The sequence below is a fragment of the Mastigoproctus giganteus genome, chromosome 10 (assembly GCF_048544385.1).
Source record: "Mastigoproctus giganteus isolate SK-2022 chromosome 10, ASM4854438v1, whole genome shotgun sequence".
Lineage (NCBI taxonomy): Eukaryota > Metazoa > Arthropoda > Arachnida > Uropygi > Thelyphonidae > Mastigoproctus > Mastigoproctus giganteus.
In genome coordinates this window covers 230378735-230401464 of record NC_143584.1, presented here as the reverse complement: position 1 = coordinate 230401464, position 22730 = coordinate 230378735, and the positions used below count along the sequence as shown (strand labels likewise).

Genomic DNA, 22730 nt, shown 5'->3' with positions numbered 1-22730 from the left:
TGCAGAGTTGGAATGTTCAAATTTTCAACAGGCAACATTTAATGAATTACTCCCAACCGCCATGGATTCTGCCTCCTCAGTTATATTTCGATACTTATCTTGACAAGTGGGGAAAGAATCGTCCACCAACACTCAATATGAAACAACTCCATGCAAGCCATATTCAGAAATACGTTGATTTTTTGCCCATATATACTGATGGCTCCAAATCACATTCAGCCGTTGGAGCAGCGTCAGTATTTCCCTCTACTATCATCTCAGCTGCCCTTCCACCTGAGTACAGCAGCTTCTCCACAGAACTTCATGCAATAAAATTAGCTTTAGACAACCTGAATCTCTACCCATCTATAAAATATGTTGTATACACAGACTTTCTCAGCTCAATAACTGCAATGCAAAACTCCTCCTACAAGGCTCATCCATCCAGTGTTAAATCAAATTGGAAGACTCCTATTACAAATTGAAGAATGCCATCAGTCAGTGACCTTTTCAGCATTTTCATCAGCATGTTCGTTACCCTTTATCCCCGAATGTGCTGGTTCCCAGCACATTCGGGGATAAAGGGTAACGAACATGCTGATGAAAATGCTAAAAATCCGTCAACCTTTGATTTAACTTCCATTCCGGTTCCAGCCTCTGACTACTGTCACATCATACAAACAGCATGTTTCACAAAGTGGAAAGAGCTATGGCACACCCAAATGAATAATAAACTCTACCAGCTGAAACATGATCCAAAGCATTGGCACTCTAGCACCAAAACAGTGCGAAGAGAAGAAGTGGTTCTTGCACGGGCAAGTATCGGACACACATATCTGACCCACCTTCATCTGCTCCGAGGCGAAGATCCTCCTCGATGTCCATACTGTTCAGAAAATTTAACAGTCAAACATATTCTGATTGACTGCCCTCACTATCAACAGGACAGAACATCCGTCCTGTGTTCCCTGAGAAATCTACGAGAACCAATGACATTACAACATATTATTGGAGATGATGCAAACATCAACGAGTTTTTCTCTTATCTGAAAATAATTGGACTTTATGATAAATTCTAAAATATCTCTGTAAATGCAACCAAGCTGTTATGCCTAAATTATGTTTTTAGTTATGCTTAAATTTAGTTTTTAGCATTTTCGTGTGAATAGGCGCATTATGGCCACAGCAGCTTATGTGCCGATAAACCCCCATAACACACACACACACACACACACACACCTGGTCCTGTTCCATCTATCCTTTTTTTTACAATATGTTCCCCCTTTCCCTGACAATAGAGTCACCGACAACAACTAGGTCCTTTGGGACCAGCACATTCTGCCTTGGGGTTTGCCACTGTGTTGCTTGATGTTCAAGTGCAAGCTCTGGAGGCACCTCCGTAGCCAGGTGGGAAAGAGCAGCATAGCACACGCTTCTTGATTAGACCGGGGTTCGAGCCCGTCACCACCAAATACGGAGGAGGCGGAACAGTCAGGGAATGACCACCGCATATCCTGGAGCAATATGGCCTTAGTTGCTAATGCTCCTAAAAACCAAATAACAAACATAACAAACAAACAGCAAGCTCCGGCATTGATGTGGGCAGCTGAGAGCTTGATGGGCCCCTCAATTTAAATCCTTCGAGGGCATCCACCCTCGAAGGATTTAAATTGAGTATATTGCAACCTCAACCAAACTATTACAACACTGATGCAAAGATACTGTGCAGATAAAGACCAATCAGTGTAATGGTGTTAGTGTACTATCATGTAGTATCAGGTCATGTTGTAAATGTGGAGTGACTGGCCACTTAGCCCAACCAGTAGTAAAACTGCCATTGGCTGGCTATCATCCCTAGCACGTGGAGGCCAGTCCAGGGATCTACTATATGCATTCCTTTTCATAATTTTTCAAAGAAGAAAAGCAATTTACCTTCAGTTTGAGAGGGCATATCATCCATGATTATGAGATAATCACCTTCTTGTCACTGCTGGAAATTTCCTGCCTATAATTGAAAGAACCCTATGAGCTATCTTACCAACTGTCTGCACTTCTCAGCTAACTTCATATCAGTCTGTATAATTACACCTGGTTTCTTTCATTCTCCATCATCTTGAGTGTGGTATGTTTTTCATGGATTATAGTTGACTTTATGCAGTACTTTGCATTTACCGATGTTAAACCTCAACTGCCACTTCTCAGCCCATCTGCCTAATTTTGCTCGGTCTTGTTGTTATGTCGTGATTCCTGTCATGAACCACCCTTCCAATTGTTGTATCATCTGCAGACTTAGACAGTAAGTTCAATATGCCTTCATGGGTATCACTGATAAATATTTTAAACAATGAGGAGCCCACCACTGAAATCTGAGGGACTCCACTAATAACTAACCCCTGGCACCACCATGCCATGACAGGATAATTGTATGTCTATCATTGCTGCAATTGCTGCATTATTAGTCCAAGAAGAACAGTGCTCATATATATCCACCCTCTTTGCCATTCAACTATCCCTTTATCCATATCAGTAACTTTCCACTAATGCTACACTGCTCCAAATAGCAGTCTTTCTTGTGGAACAGTGTCAGAAGCTTTGCTGAAATCTATAATGTCGAAATTATTGTGTACAGTTCCTTTGTTATAGTAGCTATTCAGATTTGTCAAACAGGAACCCTCTTAACAAATCCATGCAGTTATTTCTATATAAGTCCATTCCTGTTAAGATGATTATACAAAACTTCTTTAAACACTGACTCCATTATTTTTCTTTGAACAAAGATGAATCTTACAGTTCTGTAGTTGCTCACATCACCCTCTGATTCCCCTTTGCGAATAGGAGAGTCATTTCTGGATATTCTTAACACATGAAGAGTCACTACTGATAATCGCATCATGTATTGCCTTCTCTTTTTTGCCTCTCTCTCTCTCTCTCTCTCTCTCTCTCTCTCTCTCTGATATGTTGTTGTAGAAAACAGCCATCCAATTAATCCATACAATTTCTGCCAGTGTGTGTGAGAGCTACCAACCCACAAGTTCCAGTCAAAATGTGGAAAGTTAAATCCCCATTATAAGACATTCTAATATACTAGCCCATTCTACCTACCTGTGTGGACGTTCATTATACTTATCATAGTCATTTCAGAAGCTTTGCTAAAATCTATAATGTCGTTGGCGCCTCCATAGCCAGGTGGGAAGGAGCAGCAGTGCGTAGGACATGCTTCTTGATTAGACCGGGGTTCGAGCCCGTCACCACCAAATACGGAGGATGCGGAAAAAGTCAGGGAATGACCACCGCATATTCCCATAGCAATATGGCCTTAGTTGCTAATGCTCTTAAAAATCAAAATAACAACAACAACAACTATAATGTCGAGTAGCCTGTAGCAGACTTCTATTCTCATTTTAATTTTCCTTAGTGTTTATGTCATACTAAACTGACTCACATTACACTGGCTACCTCATCATCTGAGTGCAAGTGGGTGCTGTTGTTTCGCTGTTGTTTGGTTTTTAGGAGCATTAGCAACTAAGGCCATATTGCTCCAGGATATGCGGTGGTCATTCCTTAACCTTTTCGCATCCTCCGTATTTGGTGGTGACGGGCTCGAACCCCGGTCTAATCAAGAAGCGTGTGCTACGCACTGCTGCTCCTTCCCACCTGGCTACGGAGGCGCCACCAAGCAAGTGGGTGCACCTTAGATTCTGTATGCTTCTTAACCAAGGGCATTACTCCTCTCGCCTTCCTATATATATTGTATTTACCATATTATTGATAACAAGCTTTTCCTCTATCCTCATGTTGAACATATGGCAAAAAAAAAAAATAATAATAAATAAAAATTATGCAGCTATGATGGCTAGAATTAGTAGAACTGACTGTAGACTCAAAAAGAAAACACTCTCTCACTAATTTATAAAGAAGTTTTCATTCCTGTCATAGCTTATGGGGGCTGAGATTTGGTATACCAGAACAATAGGCAGGATAAGCACAAATTGTAAAGTATACAAAGAAACATCTTACTGGCTATAACCAGAGCTTTGCTGTATGGTGAGTACCCCTGCCTTGCAAGTCTGGGCAGGTACTCTCCCCGTGGATTTGGAAATAGTACATTGATGCCTGTATTATAGACTCAGAAAAGCCATGCCCACTGAACATCTGGACATAACCCTTGATCTGGCAATAGATCACCAAAATAAAAGAAAAAAGAAATGATGGTAAGAAAATTGGGAACAGTCCACAGAGGATGAGGTGACAAGGTGGTTCATGCCCAATGTGACTATGGTGTACGCCCCCAAATAACCTCCCTGGTTTGTCTCTGGACTGTATATGATCCTTCTGTCAAGTGGACATTGGTCTTTCAAGGCAAAGTTGACTGATCCAGGTCGGATTGACAACCCATACTGTACCTGCAGTGCACCCGATGATTGGAGATGCTTATTAAATGGGTGTCCAATCTATGACAACCAACAAAGCATACTTATTTCCAGGATTGGACTCTCCTAAAATGAGGCCTCCAAATCTGTAAGCAGTACTCAAGATGTGGCCTGACGATTGCCTTATACAATTGGGTTAATCACCTCCTTATCTCTCTGAACTAGTACACCAAAAGCACAATTCAAAAAAATTTTTAAATTATAAATTTAAAATTTTTTTTTCCGACTAATTAAAAGAATTAATTTTTTTATCTTTCAAATTTAAGCTTTTTTTCAAATATTAAAGTTGTAATCTGGGGCCTGTCAGCAGACTGATGTCGCTTGTGTCACAAAAAGGGTGATACTGCTGGTTAAATGGATTGAATAAACCATTAAGCCAGGTTGAATGGATTGAATAAACCATTATAAACCAGGTTGAATGGATTGAATAAAACAAAATGGCATTTTTACTCTTTCTTGTACAACACATGTAAGGGGACATACACTTAAATTGAAAAAAAGTGTATGCAAAAGGGTGTGCAAAATTTTTTTCTTTCAGCAATGAAGTATTTACGATTTTTGGATCATAATTATTGCCTTGTTACCAAACTACCATCTGGTTTTGTGAAAACGGGTAGTTTAAATAAGTATAAGAAAGGATTAGATGTATTATTAGTGGGATGGACAGATGAGGTGGCTAGTTTTTTTTGGCTGATACTATATAAGCTTGTTTCCTTACATTAGTTTCCACTACTAATACTAATACCATATTTCTATTTTGTTCAGAATTTTTATTTTACTTAGCTACTCTTTCCGTATGCTTTATCTCTGTGTATACATACTAGCTTACATTTTATATATACATATAAAGTGTAGATATTTTATTTTGTACATCTTCTTTCAGAATTTCTTGTTCAGCATTTCTTTTCATATGGAACTATTGAAAAGTCATTACTTATATTCAATGTGTCATTCTCTGCCATCTTTAGTTTTTTTTCCTTTTAACTTTTAGTACTGCTTTGTGTTATATTTAAATGTACATTGCATTACACTATATAGTAATATTTTAATAGCAGTCAGAAACATTGTCATTTAATTTAATTTTTTTTCTTTTTTTTTTTATTTACAGCTCTCCTGTGCTACTGGATAGTTACTTCTTCCTTGGTGTGGTAACCATGGATCCAGGTTCATGGTCTGCATACAGTCAACATTTCTCACGTCTTGGGACATCAATGAACCCCCCACCAAGTGCTCTAACACAACCATCCCAGTTAAATGATTTAGCCTTGTCTACTTCTCTTCAGCGACAAGACCACATCAGTGGATATGGCAATGCTGCCAGTACCCATCACTTTCTGTTAGCAGCTTCACATAATTTAAACCATTCACAAGCAACAAACCGTGCTGATGCATCTTCTTTTAATACTTCTGGCCTTTTTCCTACAAATTATGATCCCAGTCTTCTTTCAGCTTCATTTCAACCATCTGCTAAGGGACACCTCTCCTCTTTCTCACAAGGTGGTGGTTTATTTAAGGCTGTGAATCGTGAAAATGACTTTTCTGATTTACGTAGTGGATTTGCACACTGTGGTGTTGGTTCGTATTCACGGAATCCTGATGCTAATACAGGATTGGGAGGGGGATCTGGACTTAGTTCTAGTGCTGCTCTATTTGCCACATCAATGGCTTCAAGTTCTTGGAGGCATTCCGGTATTATGCCTCCTACCTGTGGCCCTTTTGGTGTGCTTCCACATGAGACAGTCCTTCAGCGGTCTCATTTAATGGCAAGGGTGAGTGATAAAACTAGCGTCCAGGTTTCTAAAGCTTCTAGGGTATCTTTATCTGCAGCATCTTTTATGGAACAGGACCTTGGTCGTGGGTATCGAAGTATCTTGCCCTCTCCTGCACGGCCTCCTTCTTCATTTATGGATCCAAATAATGCTTCACATTCTACCCTTCTTACCCCTCAAAATGATCCATATTTTTCATCAGTTAGCGATAGTTATTATTCTTCCTGTTCAAAATCTGACTTTGGTGCATACACGTCATATTGTTCGAACATGCAGTCATCTGTCCAACGAAGTACGGCACTTTCTCCATATTGTTACTCGCAGTCATCTTTCGGAGCACTTGATATGGCTGTAGAGAAACAGGAAGTCTGTGCCACACCAAGTACAACTGCAAGTGCCAATGGAAGCTTTACAAGCTTTGTGCCAAATGGTAGTGTAAGTGGTCCTTCGCAAGTTCCAAATGGACAGGTTTCTCGTCAGACAGTTATAACTAGTAACACAAGTAATAGTAGTTCTGTGATTTACAATTCACAAACTCATCACTCTCAACATGGTAGGTCATACAGCCAAAATGAAATGTATCCTTATACTTCTAGCACTTCCCATTCTAACATTTTGCCATCTCATTCAGCTTCAAGTACTACTAATACAAGGCCTGCACACCAAAATTTTAATCATTTGGTTACCAGTCATCATTCTGCAGGCACACAAAATCTTTATCCTCCTATGAGTACACCTGCTCCTGCATCAACTCCAGCTCACCCAACACCTCCTGCATCTATGGGGCAAGCATATGTACCCACCTCTTTAGTTCTTAGTCAAGATAAATCTGTCGTATCTTGTTCTTCTGGAACTACCCATACTATTTTATATAATTCTCCTTCAAATGATGCCTGCTATTCTACACCTGGGACATGTCATTCAGGACCAAATTCTCCAATAAAACAGGAAATTTCTCAGCATTCATCACCTTCTGTTTATTCTGTTGACAATAGTAATCTCAGCATGAATAGTAGTCATTTTGTTAACCAAGTTCGTATTCAGTCTCAAAATGGCAGTGAAGCCAGTTATATGGTAGGCGTTGTAAATACACCATTAACATCAGAAATGCATGACAGCACAAATGATTCGGCTTCCAAGTTACTAGAAGATGATTTAGCAGTTGTTGATTCTGATCTCATTGCAACTGATAATAGATCGCCACAAAAAGACTTACATATTCCACCCATGCTTCCAATAGAAATGGATAAAGTAGAAAAGAATGAGTTTGAAAATATTGAAATTGGTCCAGTGTTTGAAGATCAGAATATGGGTCTTAACCTTTCAGAGTTAGGTAACGTTGGCCAATCACAAACCAAGACAGATGAGTCATTAGAGGAATCTTCACAATGTGCACAACAAAAATGTGATGTCTTTGCATTTTCTTCAGATTCTCCTCCATCTTTATTAGATCAAGGTCGAAAAACCAAGAGTAAAAGTAAAAGAGGAAGAAAACGAAAGTCAGGTTGTAGCTTAGGAACTGTAATTTCTTCAAACTGCCAGTTTACTGAATCATCTCCGGATGAAAGTCATATAGATAGTAATACACTTACCTCTACAGAAGATCATACCGAATCTGCCAATGATGAAGAACAAAAGTCACTGCTGAATGGTCATGTTTTGCCAGTTGATCTCTCCAATGTTTCATTATCTGTTGATATGAATAAGCAGCAATCTGTTCAGGATGCTGAAATGGTTGATACCAATCATCGGATACCTAACTTGAGCTTTACATCTTCAGTTGTGTCATCTGAAAATTGGGTAGTTTCAAGTTGTGAAGATTCTGACCAGAATGCTCTGAGGGTCTTTACACATGAAGGAAATAATCTTGAAGTAAATAACAGTTTGCCATCTAAACCAGATGAACAGTTGTGTACAAGTTCCCACAATCTAGATGATTCAGCAGATCTCTCAGATGAAACTAAAACAAAGTTGTGTAATAGCATTGAAGAAGATCTGGGATTTTTGGCAGAACTATCTTCAGCTTCAGAAGCAGAAGATGGAACATCAAAAGAAAATGATTCAAAGAGGAGTACTAAAGATGGGAGTGGATTTTTACAATCTTTTTTGACATTTCTAGAAGGAAACAGTGAACCGCCTGAATCATCTAATATGGAAAAAACACAGAAACAGAGCAAAGGGATGAAAACTAGAAATTCTTCAGAACTTATCTTAAATAACAAAGATGTTATCGAAGAAACTGGTAAAGGGTGGCTCTTGGAAGAAAGAAGTGGATCAGGAGATATACATTCTTCAACATTAAATGACAAAAAAACTGCCTTACAAGAAGAGGATAAAGATAATTTTGATGAAACCCAGTCCTTAGATCCAACACTTTTTGGATGTTCAACTCTTCAAAAAGAAATGGTTGTACCAAATCCTGAAGCGCCTTCGTTTTCATCAGATGAAGATGAAAACTCTAGTCAAGGAATTGCAGATTCTGTAGCACTGGCAATTCAAAGGCTTTGTGAAGAAAATGAGGATGATGAAGCTAATCGTAAAACTGAAAATAGTATAAAAGATACAAATTCACCAGCAAATAGTGAAAGTACTGAAAATAATGATGAAAAACTGAATGGAGATATTAAAAATGAAATAGTAAGCAAAGAGAAATCTGTAAAATCAAACGGAACTTTTCAAAGTGGGGCCTTAGCAACAGTTGAAACAGAGAATAGTAATCACATGGATAACCTTCCAAATGAAATTGAAGAAAGTAAAATCTTAAAGCCGGACAAGGAACAAACATTTCAAAAGTCATCAAATCATTCCATAGATAATTGTGTAAGAAGACCTTTAATGCGAAAATGTAAAGAACAGCTGTTACAGAAAAAGCAAGAACAAAAAAAGCGTAAGTTGATTTTGTTTATTTTGGGCCAGACATTTCATGATAGTTTGTAACAGTGTTTTATTGAAGCTTAAACCCATTAAATAGTTTCTGTCATGTTACATTAATATTTTGGCATGGACATAGCAGTAATTTTATATCCCATTTTTTTTTTTTTTAGATCCTTTGTGCTTTAATCACTTTCTTCACCAAACCATTTCCCACAATATCATTGGCGCCTCCGTAGCCAGGTGGGAAGGAGCAGCAGTGCGTAGCACATGCTTCTTGATTAGACCGGGGTTCGAGCCCGTCACCACCAAATACGGAGGATGCGGAAAGGTCAGGGAATGACCACCGCATATCCCGGAGCAATATGGCCTTAGTTGCTAATGCTCCTAAAATCCAAATAACAAACAAACAAACCCACAATATCATCAAAGGTACTGTGAGAAAGTTTTTGGAATTAATAGAGAGACAAAATTGTCTGAATATTAATCTTTTGCATCCTGTTTAGAAATCAATGTTTAGAAAGTCACATTTGCTCTTCAGATAACTATAATAATAAAAATATATTAGTAGAAATGTGAAATTTCATAAACTTCATAGCATATAAATATAATATGCCAATATATTTCAGGATTTTTAATGTGTAATCCCCAACATCCTTGGGGGCACCTACAACAGAGTAAATGTGTTTGGTCACGGAAGTGATTATGTCATCTGCAGCTTCCACAAGAGGTGCTTCCCATGCTCCCACTAGTCTGTGCTGAGTAATCGCTAGTAGTAGTGTGATTAGAGCACATGATGCATTTTTTGTGACTGGTACGATATCTCGGATTCTAGTGGACTGATTTACAAAATTCAAATGCCATTAGTTTGAATTTCATCGAACTTAATTAGAAAAACACAATAAAACAAACAAACAAAAAAAAAACGCATGTGTACCTTGTACTCATGAAAGATTTTATTTTATGTGAAAAAATCCTTGGCTTGGAAGAAGTTAGCAATATAATGAATTGTATGATGTCATAATCCTGCAGTTAGTACTGCAACAATACAAATATTTATCGACAATTTCTGTTTTTTTCTCACATTTTCGTTACAGTCCATTGTTAGGCTTCCCCAAAAATGTTTCACATAAAACTATCTACTGCGCGTTATATGCAGCATACAAAAAACAATATCCACATCACACTTTCATATATACAGATAGGTCTAAATCTTGTGTAGGAGCTACAATTCATTTTGAGGATTGTACCTTCGTCCAACAACTCCCAAAAGAATGCAGTATTTTTACTGCCAAATTACAAGCCATTTCAATGGCTATAAACCAAATCAAACATAAATAGATAGCAAACAGCATTATTTTCACGGACTCGCTTAGCTCTGTTACTGCCTTGCAGAATGCAAATATCAAAGGACACCCAATCCTACAACATATCCAGTTTTCAGTATCAAAGCTATTACAAAGAAATCACAATATCAGATTCTGCTGGATCCCAGGCCACACAGGAATAACTGGAAACAAAAGAGCAGACAAAGCAGCAAAAAAAGCTTCCACCTCTGATTATGCCTTTCACACAATGCCATATACAGATTACAAGTCCTTAATCCACCAAAGCAGTATAAAACAATGGGAACAACACTGGCTAGATCAGACTAACAACAAACGTTGTCTAATTAAAGAAACACTTTGACCGTGGTCTACTAGCTTCCGATCGAATAGACAGGAAGAAGTGATCCTTGCTCGATTGCGAATCGGGCATACACATATGACTCACTCTTACCTACTCAGAGTTGAAGACCCCCCCCCCCTTCAGTGCCAAAACTGTTAAGTTCCGCTGACTATACATCACTTCATGGTGAACTGTCCAAAATTTCATAGAGAACGTCAAAGAGCCTTTCAATCAATAATGAATAAACAAAACAACCTAATACTTAAAACAATTTTAGATGACCGGCCAAATATTACCGAAGTTTTCTCCTTCCTTAAGTTAACTGGATACTTTCAAAACCTATAAAATTAATAGTATACCATTTATAGAGAAGCTACACAAATATATATAGCAGAATCTTGGTTCTGCCATAAACAACAAGGAAAGTGAAAAATATGCTGATATACGAAATTCTCCTACCTAGGCTAGGTGTATTATAGCCTATGGACTCGCCTAAGCTGTTCTTGCGCCAATAGCTTTTAAACAACAACAACATCTACTGTGCATGCTTGGCACATATACCTTTTTTGATGTGAAAACATCTTTGGCGGCACCTACTAAATTTTTTGGACTGAAGTAAAACAGATTGGTAACGAAAATGAAAGATGGAAATGACGCAAATGACGTCACTTCCTAGATGATGCTAACTCAGTTACTAACGTTGATTTGGTAGCGTAAGTAGCAGGTGCGAAGATAAAACATTTACATTGTTCATACTAAATGAACTAATGTCTTGTCTAGAAGCACTGCAGGATCATCTAGACAAGACTTCAGTTATAGCTCGGACACAGCATAGTTTTGTTAAGGGAAAGTTGCCTGACCAATTTGATTGGATACTATGATGCTGTCACGAAAGAACTGGATGCAGGGAATAACTTTGATATAATGTACTTGGATCTTAGAATGGCTTTTGATACTGTTGCACATGGAAGACTGTTGCACAAATTGGAGCAGTGTGGCATTGGAGGCAAACTGCTGCTATGGATAAAGGGGTGGTTAAGGGGGAGAAGACAGAGAGTGGTAATCAATAGACACTGCTCATCGTGGACTAATGTTATTAGTGGAGTCCCTCAGGGTTCAGTGTTGGGTCCATTATTGTTTTCTGTATTTATAAATAATATTGATGATAATATAATTTTAAGTATTTTTCACCAACCGTATGTTGAAATGACAAAATAAAACGAAAGCCAAAATTTGATAATTTTATAATTAAGTTTACAATAAATTACTATTTCCAGTGGATATAAAACAATTCAAATATCATAAAATACAATAAAATATACCAGGTTAAAAGCAATAATATGTCTGAAGCTTTCGAAGGCACAAAAGGTGATATAGTTGTACACGTTGGCACTAATGATATTAAGAGTGGGAGACCGGCGGAATTACTTGACAAGTACAGGTCACTGATGAAAAAAAGCCGTGAATTAGGGTTGAATTTGAAAGTGTCTACAATTCTGCCCAGACACGATAGGAGGGAGTATATGATAAGAGCCCTGTCGATCAATTCGGCCCTGGAAAGATTGTGCAGGGCTCAAGGGGTGGAATTTTTTTCAGCCTGGTCTGTACTTGTTAACAGGAGAGACTGCTTCTATAGGGATGGGATACACTTAAATAGAAAGGGTGCAAGAATGTTTGCTGATGCTATCGAGGCAGTGTTAGGTGGGTCGGAAAACTGCTAGATTGGGGGGGATACAAGGACTAATAGATTAACAGTAACCACTGGCAGAGGTGAAAGTGATTCTTGCACTGCTTCTATTGGAATGAGCCGCAGCCTGGTAAATAAGATGCAGGATATTTCAGAAACTGCTGGGAATTATTGGGGTACAAGTAAACACATGGGTTGTGTTAGGGTAGCTAAGAAAAAGAACAGGTGCATGTATATTTGCGTGTACACCAATGCTAGGAGTTTAGTAAATAAATTTGATGAATTTGAGGTATTGCTCAAAACATCAAAGGCAGATATTGTGGGGATTTCAGAGACGTGGTGTCACAGAGAAATAAGGAATGCAGAACTGGAATTTGGGGAGTACAATGTCTACAGAAAGGATAGACAGGATAGGAAGGGAGGAGGGCTTATGCTATTAGTTAAAAAACACATAAAATCCAAGGAAGTGAAGCCAGTTGACATCGCTGGACAGTGCAGTGTCGAGTCAGTTTGGTGTGACATAAGCATTGGGAGATCAAAATTGAGAGTAGGAGTGTGCTATAGGCCTAATGACTCTGATGAGTATAATAAGAAACTGTTCGGAGAAATAGAGTGGGCCAGTAAATCAGAGAGTCTTATAATGGGGGATTTTAATTTCCCAGATATTGACTGGAATTTGGGGGCTGGTCACTCACACAGTAGCAAGGCTTTTGTGGATTTATTGGATGATTGTTTTCTACATCAGCATGTTCGGGAGGCAACTAGAGGGAGTAATACTCTTGATTTGATTATCAGTAGTGATTCTTCATGCATTAAGAATCTGCAGATAAATGAACCACTAGGTGGCAGTGATCACAGTGTTCTGAAGTGGGAATTACTCAAAGAGGTAACTACCATTAGGGGTAAAGGGAAGGGGTATTGCTTTCGTAAAGGCGACTACAAAGGACTGAGACAGTATTTAAATTCTATACAGTGGGATCAACTGATGATATTGCCAACAGCAAATTCAAAATGGGAAGCATTCAAAGAACTTATCTTGGAAGCTACTAGGCTTTACATACCAACTAAGAAATATTGTTCAAGGTTTAGGGCAAAATGGATGTCAGATGAACTAATGAGGCATATGGCAGAGAAGAAAAATGCTTGGGATACATACAAATTAACACGTGACACAGACGCCTATGATAGATACAAGTTGATCTGTAACCAAGTTACAAAGGAGGTTAGGCAGGCGAAGGCAGATTACGAGAGATCCTTGGCAAGGGATGCAAAGAAAATCAGCAAAGAGTTCTTTACTTATGTAAACTCTAGAAGGAAGGGGATGAATCAGATTGGTCCACTTGATATCGATGGGTCAACTGTTGATGACCCTGCTCAGGTAGCTAACAAACTAAATGAATATTTTGCATCGACATTCACACATGAGGAGTTATTCAGCGAGGGGAATGCCAGAGGTGTATTCAACTCTAGCAGTAAGCTAGAGAATCTTGTAATAACTGAGAGCAAAGTGGAGGAGAAATTGTTGAAGATAAACACAAAAAAAGCACCTGGGGTGGATGGGATCTATCCAGTTATATTAAAGGAGGCAGCAAAGGAAGTAAGCAAACCCTTAGCCATAATTATGAGAGCTTCCTTGGACTCAGGGGAGGTACCCATGGACTGGAGATGTGCAAATGTGACCCCAATTCACAAAGGAGGATCAAAGGCTGACACAAGTAATTATAGACCTGTGAGTTTAACTTCTGTTCCCGGAAAATTAATGGAGGCACTGGTTAAAGAAGCACTGCAGGATCATCTAGACAAGACTTCAGTTATAGCTAGGACACAGCATGGTTTTGTTAAGGGGAAGTCTTGCCTGACCAATTTGATTGGATACTATGATGCAGTCATAAAGAACTGGATGCAGGGAATAACTTTGATATTATATACTTGGATCTTAGAAAGGCTTTTGATACTGTTGCACATGGAAGACTGCTGCACAAATTGGAGCAGTGTGACATTGGAGGCAAATTGCTGCTATGGATAAAGGGGTGGTTGAGGGGGAGAAGACAGAGAGTGGTAATCAATGGACGCTGCTCATCGTGGACTAATGTTATTAGTGGAGTCCCTCAGGGTTCAGTATTGGGTCCTTTATTATTTTCTGTATTATAAATGATATTGATGATGGTATATCAGGCTTAATGTCCAAGTTTGCAGACGATACGAAGGTTGGCAGGGTTGTCAAGGACACTACTGACACTATGCTGCTGCAACAGGATCTGGAAAGGTTGAGCAGATGGGCTTCGAGGTGGCAAATGAAGTTTAACATTGACAAATGTAAAGTACTACATATGGGAAACAGCAACCCCAGAGCAACGTATCAACTCTGTGGTACTACACTGACAGTGGTAGAGAATGAAAGGGACCTGGGGGGGGTTGTGCAGGCAGATATGAAGTTCTCTGAGCAGTGCAGACGGGCGGCAAGAGTAGCTCATGGTGTATTGTCAATCATATATAGGAATTTTTCTAGCAGGGATAAGGAGGTGATTATTCCCTTGTATAAGGCAATGGTCAGGCCACACCTAGAGTACTGTATACAGGCCTGGAGGCCTCATTTCAAGAAGGATGTAGAGCTGCTGGAACGAGTACAGAGAAGGGCAACAAGATTGGTAAATGGGACAAAGGGGTGCTCTTATGAAGAAAGGCTTAAGTTTTGAGAATTACAGTGTCTGTAAACTAGGCACCAGCGAGGTGATCTGATAGAGGTGTACAAAGCCTTGAATGGTTTGAGCATGCTCAATGCTGATGGGATTCTTCCTCTTGCTCAGAATAATCACCTGAGAGGGCATAAATTCAAATTGAGGAAAGACAGATGTAGGATAGATAGATGTGCGGAAATTTGCCTTTAGCCAGCGTGTGGTTGGTAGGTGGAACAGACTTCCATCCCTTGTCGTGGAAGTTGATAGCCTAAATAAGTTTAAGGCTCAGCTGGACAGGTATTTCGAACGAACAGGGGGGGTGAAGTGGAAGTGATTATTTTTTATTTATTTATGTTACTTTTTTTTTTTTTTTTCTTTTGGCTGATGCTGCATAAGCTTGCTTTCTTGCATCAAATGCCTCTACTAATGCTAATGCTAAAGGCTCCACCTTCTTTCTCAACAGTACGCTTTTTTACTTTACAGTGCAACTTTAAATACCCGCAGGTTCACGGCACATGTCACGGGATTCGATGACAAGCGCACTGTTCTCGTGCGTGTCGGAACCGGAAGTGGCTCGGGAGCGTGTCAGGTGGAATCGTTCATCCCCTCTAAGGATCGCTGCCTCAAAGAGGGGATGGATACGCATACCCCTGTCTCTATTAATATTGTTCTCAATGGAACTAATTCGCAAGTGGCTCCAGAGCTTGCGGATTTGTTCCATTGAGAACAATATTAATAGAGACAGGGGTATGCGTATCCATCCCCTCTTTGAGGCAGCGATCCTTAGAGGGGATGAACGATTCCACCTGACACGCTCCCGAGCCACTTCCGGTTCCGACATGCAGGAGATCAGTGCGCGTGCCATCGAATCACGTGACATGTGCCGTGAACCTGCGGGTATTTAAAGTTGCACTGTAAAGTAAAAAAAGTGTACTATTGAGAAAGAAGGTGGATCCTTCGAAAGCTTCAGACATATTATCGCTTTTAACCTGGTATATTTTATTGTGTTTTATGATATTTTAATTGTTTTATATCCACTGCAAATAGTAATTTATTCTAAGCTTAATTATATAAAGTTATCAAATTTTGGCTTTCGTTTTATGTTGTCATTTCAACATACGGTTGGTGAAAAATACTTAAAACTATATTATGAATATACACAACCCCAGAGGCCTATTTGGAGAATATTGATGAGGGTATATCAAGCTTAATGTCCAAGTTTGCAGATGATACAAAGATTGGCAGGGTTGTTAAGGACACTACTGACGCTATGCTGCTGCAACAGGATCTGGAAAGGTTGAGCAGATGGGCTGAGAGGTGGCAAATGAAGTTTAACATTGTCAAATGTAAAGTACTACATATGGGAAACAGCAACCCCAGAGCAACGTATCAACTCTGTGGTACTACACTGACAGTGGTAGAAAATGAAAAGGACCTGAGGGGTAATTGTGCAGGCAGATATGAAGTTCTCTGAGCAGTGCAGACGAGCTGCAATGTAGCTTATGGTGTCTTGTCAATGATATACAGGAATTTTTCTAGCAGGGATAAGGAGGTGATTATTCCCTTGTATACAGCAATGGTTAGGCCACACCTTGAGTACTGTATACAGGTCTGGAGGCCTCATTTCAAGAAGGTTGTAGAGCTGCTGGAACGAGTACAGAGAGGGCAACAAGATTAGTCAATGGAACAAAGGGTCGCTCTTACGAAGAAAGGCTTGAGTTCTGCAAATTACTGTGTCTGGAGACTAGGCATCGGCGAGGTGATCTGATAGAGGTGTATAAAGCCTTGAATGGTTTGAGTATTCTCAATGCCCATGGGATTCTTTCTCTTGCTCAGAATAATTACCCGAGAGGACGTAAATTCAGATTGAGGAAATACAGATGTAGGACAGATGTACGGAAATTTTCCTTTAGCCAGCGGGTAGTTGGTTGGTGGAACAGACTTCCATCCCTTGTGGAATTTGATAGCCTAAATAAATTTATGGCTCAGCTGGACAGGTATTTCGAACGAACGGAGGGGTGAAGTGTTTTTTTTTTTTTTTGGTTGATGCTGCATAAGCTTGCTTTCTTGCATCATATGCCTCTACTAATGCTAAATATTTCATACTGAAGTAAAACCGATTGGTGACAAAAATGAGAGTTGCAAATGATATCACTTCCTAAATGATGATGACTAAACGCAATCACTAACGTTGATTTGATAGAGTAAGTGGTGGGCATGAGCATAAAACATTACATTGTTCATAATTTTTCGGTTCTAGCTGTTCGATTTTTAAAATTTAAGCGGTTTTGATTTTCTTTCATCATCTACTATCGAATTGTGAAAAGTGTTCAAAATACAATCTCAAGTATACATTTCCTAAGGATGTTTTCACATAAAATAAAACATCTTTTGTGCATACGGGTACACACACACTGTTTTTTATTTATATTGAAAGAATTAGGTATAACTTATTACATGAGTAAACATACTGATACTAACTTCCAGATATGATAGATTTAAAAAAAAGAATTGTAATATTGTAATATGGTCAAAGCTCTATGTAATGACCCCCCCCCCCAGGGGAATGAGAAAATTGGTCATTATATCGGAAGGACGTTATATCGATTGTTCATGAAATCAGCAACAAATTAAGTAAAAGCTTTAACATTTAATGTAAATCTACTAATAAAATATACAGTAGACCGTCGAAATAATGGTATCCCAAATCACAGCACATTTGAAATAACGGCACATTGAGATTAGATGTATGCATACAGCACAGATGTCTTGCAGTGCCGAAAAAAGAAAACTGCAAGTCACGTCATTACTGTATTTGTTTATGTTCTCCATTTTCAAAGTGAATTCTGTACTGATACCATGGATTATACCTCTGTTTTACATTTATTTTAAATTAAAAACCCCTCACTATGGTTCCTAAAGTCAATAAACAAAGGTAGGCAGGGTTGTCAAGGACACTACTGACACTATGCTGCTGCAACAGGATCTGGAAAGGTTGAGCAGGTGGGCTGAGAGGTGGCAAATGAAGTTTAACATTGACAAATGTAAAGTACTACACATGGGAAACAGCAACCCCAGAGCAACGTATCAACTCTGTGGTATTACACTGACAGTGGTAGAGAATGAAAGGGACCTGGGGGTGGTTGTGCAGGCAGATATGAAGTTCTCTGAGCAGTGCAGACGGGCTGCAAGAGTAGCTCATGGTGTATTGTCAATGATATATAGGAATTTTTCTAGCAGGGATAAGGAGGTGATTATTCACTTGTATAAGGCAATGGTCAGGCCACACCTAGAGTACTGTATACAGGCCTGGAGGCCTCATTTCAAGAAGGATGTAGAGCTGCTGGAACGAGTACAGAGAAGGGCAACAAGATTAGTGAATGGAATAAAGGGGTGCTCTTACGAAGAAAGGCTTAAGATTTGCAAATTACAGTGTCTGGAGACTAGGCACCAGCGAGGTGATCTGATAGAGGTGTATAAAGCATTGAATGGTTTGAGCATGCTCAATGCTGATGGGATTCTTCCTCTCGCTCAGAATAATCACCTGAGAGGGCATAAATTCAAATTGAGGAAAGACAGATGTAGGATAGACATGCGGAAATTTGCCTTTAGCCAGCGAGTGGTTGGTTGGTGGAACAGACTGCCATCCCTTGTGGTGGAGGTTGATAGCCTAAATAAGTTTAAGGCTCAGCTGGACAGGTATTTTGAACGAACAGAGGGGTGAAGTGGGAGTGGTTTTTTTTTTTTTTTTTTGGCTGATGCTGCATAAGCTTGCTTTCTTGCATCAAATGTCTCTACTAATGCTAAACCCCATACAGAGAAGAAAAGAAGAACAACAGCTTAGTGACAAACTTATATAATCCAAACTATTACATTAGGATCACCCAGAATGTTAATTCATATACCCATGTGTATTGTGTCTGTAAATTGCATGTGTTATTTGGTTGGTTTGCCCATTTTGCTGGATGAAAAACCCCAGTTTTTGAGGGGAAAACCTTGCTATCTATGTCTGAGACCCACTAACTCATATGAACTGTGGAGTGAAAAAAAAGCCTATAAAAGAACGTTGCATCATCAACGGGATTCGAGCCCGGGCCTTTTCCACCCGATGTGGGGAGGACGGTGACGATACCACTGTGCTACCCGCACAGATTAAACTTTATATAATAAAGAAAATACAATTGGTCATAAAGAAAGGTGTATTAATGGCAGAATATAACATTGGATCATCAACATGTTTATTTTTTTATATGCAGTTAATAAAATTGCATTCGAAATAACAGCATCTTGAATTCCCTAAGGTGCCGTTATTTCAGAAGTCTACTGTAGTATAATTTTATTTGTAATATGTACTAAGTATTAAACAAGAAAATTATGATTATTACTATATATACCACTCTTATACCACGTGAAATTAATAATAAAGTTTATTAAGCTATTCGCCTAAACTATACATTAAGGTGATGTTTCAGGTATTTTACCGATACCCATCATCAGTCCATGCTATTGGGGAAACAGAAAATAGAAAGGGTTACAAATTTGAATATATTATAAATATAATTACCAATATTCCAATACAATTTGCTAATAAACAATTCTGAGTTTGAATTATTGTTACAATAGAAACCAGATATTAAATTAAGTAAATCTTAGGTGGGGACCTCCTCTGAGTCCAAGGATGCCCTAATAATCATGGCTAAGGGTCTGCTTACTTCCTTTGTCTGTGTCCTTTAATATAACTGGATAGGTCCCATCCACCCTAAGTGCATTTCTTATGTTTAATTTCAACAATTTCGTGACAGTGAGTTCCTCTTCATGCATATCCTGAAACATTCAATGTTCATATCCACTTTTGCTTAATTTTTTAAAGCTTAGGTTTTCCTGTAAGTTTATGTGATGGCACACATGCTCAAATATTTCTTCTCTATTATTGGTCTGTTCTTTGCAGTTAATAGAGGAGTGAACATGTGAAACTTCACAAATTGCATCATTCAAGGCAGTAAATCCAGCATGTTTGAAGCAGTTGGCAATCACTTTTTCATCAACTTCATCCCATGCTTTTTTCCTAGCAGAGACAACGAGGTGATTATCCCTTTGTATAAAGCAGTGGTCAGGCCACACCTTGAGTACTGTATACAGGTCTGGAGGTCTCATTTTAGGAAGGATGTAGAGTTACTAGAACGAGTACAAAGAAGGGCAACAAAATTGGTGAGAGGAACAGGATGCGCTTATAAAGAAAGGCTTAAGTTCTGAAAGTTGCAGCATCTGGAGACTACGCACATGCAGAGTGATCTGATTGAGGTGGTATAAGGCCTTGAATAGTTTGAGTAGGCTCAATGCTGACGGGATACTTCTGCTTGCTCAGACTAAGAACCTGAGGGGGGACATAGATTCAAATTGAGGAAAGACAGTTGTAGAATAGATGTGCGGAAGTTTGCCTTTAGCCAACGGGTAGTTGATTGCTGTAACAAACTTCCATCTGTTGTTGAAGAAGTTGATAGCTTAAATAAATTTAAGGCTGAACTAGACAAACATTTGGAGTGACTGGATGAGTGAAATGGGAAGGAAAGGTGTTTTTTTTTTTTTTTTTGCCTTATGCTGTATAAGCTTGCTTTCTTGCATCATATGCCTCAACTAATGCTAATGCTGAAACACACTGCCTGCAAGATGTTGATTTTGCATTGAATTTTGCTTTCAAGGCATAGCACAATTTTGTTTAATAGCATTCTTCAGTAGTTTTTCTTAAAACACAGGTTTATACCTTGATCAAGTGGCTGAAAAACTGATGCCATATTTGGTGGTAGGTACTTGGCAGTGAGTGCACGTATATCATTTATCTAACAATGAGGACTACAGTTATCCACAAACAGAAAAATTTTTCTATTCTTCTCGCTCATCCTGTGATCTAAGTCTCTGATCCATGCATTTTGATTTGCACGATATGTAATCAGTGATGCCTTTAAAGTATTGAGGCTTTCCCAATTATTAAAAGAGGAAGCTTCTCAGTACCACACGTTTGCTGCTAGGAGAATGGTAATCCATTGTTTAGTGTTTTTTCTACCACTACATTTCTCGCCTTTAAATGTAAGTGTTTTAAATTGCTACTTTTAAATGTATGTAGCAATTTAAGAAAGAGTTCAGTTTCATCGTCATTGTGGTCGTATGTCAGCAAAATATTTTTTAAATGATTTTACTTCCATTCCTTTGTAGCATCAGTGTCCAGCGATCCACTTTCGCCACACACGATCCACTTAGGCCACAACAAGTCTTAAATTTCTGGAACAATCCATTTGAACCTTTAAATTCTTCAATATCATTTGATGTTGAAATGATTCAGCCTTGGCTTTTAAAAGATTACTATCCACGTTTTTTGCACACATCATCATTAGTCATTCCAAAAGTACCTTTTCAAAATAATCTGGATCCTTTGCCTGCTTGAATCCTACCCAGTGCAGCAGATTTCTCTAAGCGTTCAATCTTTTTCCGATCTTTCAGAGTAGTGAACGGAATACTCTTAGGAATGCTGAACTGTTTGCTGATATCAGTCTTAGAATGCACACCATTATCTACAGCTTGCAAAATTCTAATTTTATCTGCAGTTGGCACAGCTATATGCTTTCTTGGAGCCATACCAATAAACATACACACTAACTAATGAAATTCCATTTCATTATCGTGCTGTGAGAAAAGAGTGTGGGAAATCTTAGTTTCAGGTGGTAGATGACTTTCATCAACCTGTGAAATACCACCACTTTGCTTTGATTATTGGAGGCTTGAAGTGGTGAAATCCATGTTTAGTCTCTAGAGCAAAGTTTCTGGTATCCCCCTCCCCCCATACTTATCCTTCAACCCATGCACAGTACTAAGTACTATAGGTTTTGATACCTTTTGTGTTTGGGGTTTTCATAAAAAAAAAAAAAAAAAAAGCTCATCAATTACTTCAATATACTTTTGTCATTTTTAAATGCAAATATTGTAATAGAAAATTAAAAATTCAGATTAAGAGGTAGAAATTTATGGTTGTTATAGAGAAATCCTTTCATTTTTAATGTCGTTATACTACTGAATGTAAAATAGCATTAGGTTAATGACAAATTAGCCAGGACCAACCACATAGGATATTATAATGTATTGGGACATTAAAAGAGTTTTGCTTTAAAGAGCTTCGATTATATGTTTTATGGGACAGTTGGAAGATTTTGTTACCGCTCTAAAAACTTCCAAAAATTTCTCTCTAAATTGTGCTTAAATTAAAAATATGCTGCTACAAACTTTCCGAAAGCATCTATCTTATAATATCCTTTTTCGATTTAAATTCATGACTCCTTATATATATCACAAAGCAAGAGTGAGGATGTAATCAGCATTTGATTACCTGAATATTAGCATTAGCATTAGTAGAGGCACATGATGCAAGAAAGCAGGCTTATGCAGCATCAGCCAAAAAAAAAAAAAAAAAAACTCACCCATTTCACCCCTCCTTTCATTCCAAATACCTGTCCAACCCAACCTTAAATTTATTTAGGCTATCAACTTCCCCAACAAAGGATGGAAGTCTGTTCCACCAACCAACTACCCGCTGGCTATAGGCAAACTTCCACACATCTATCATACATCTGTCTTTCCTCAATTTGAATTTATGCCCTCT

General features: G+C 38.6%; 1 protein-coding gene across 1 annotated transcript in view; it reads left to right on the top strand.

Moving 5' to 3' along the window:
• Window positions 1-22730, top strand: part of LOC150080021 (uncharacterized) — a 187342-nt gene that overhangs the window by 10350 nt on the left and 154262 nt on the right. Inside the window, exon 2 of the mRNA XM_090383333.1 lies at window positions 5518-9065. Within this exon, the coding sequence (XP_090239459.1) occupies window positions 5518-9065 (3548 nt within the window). The remainder of the gene's footprint in view (window positions 1-5517; window positions 9066-22730) is intronic.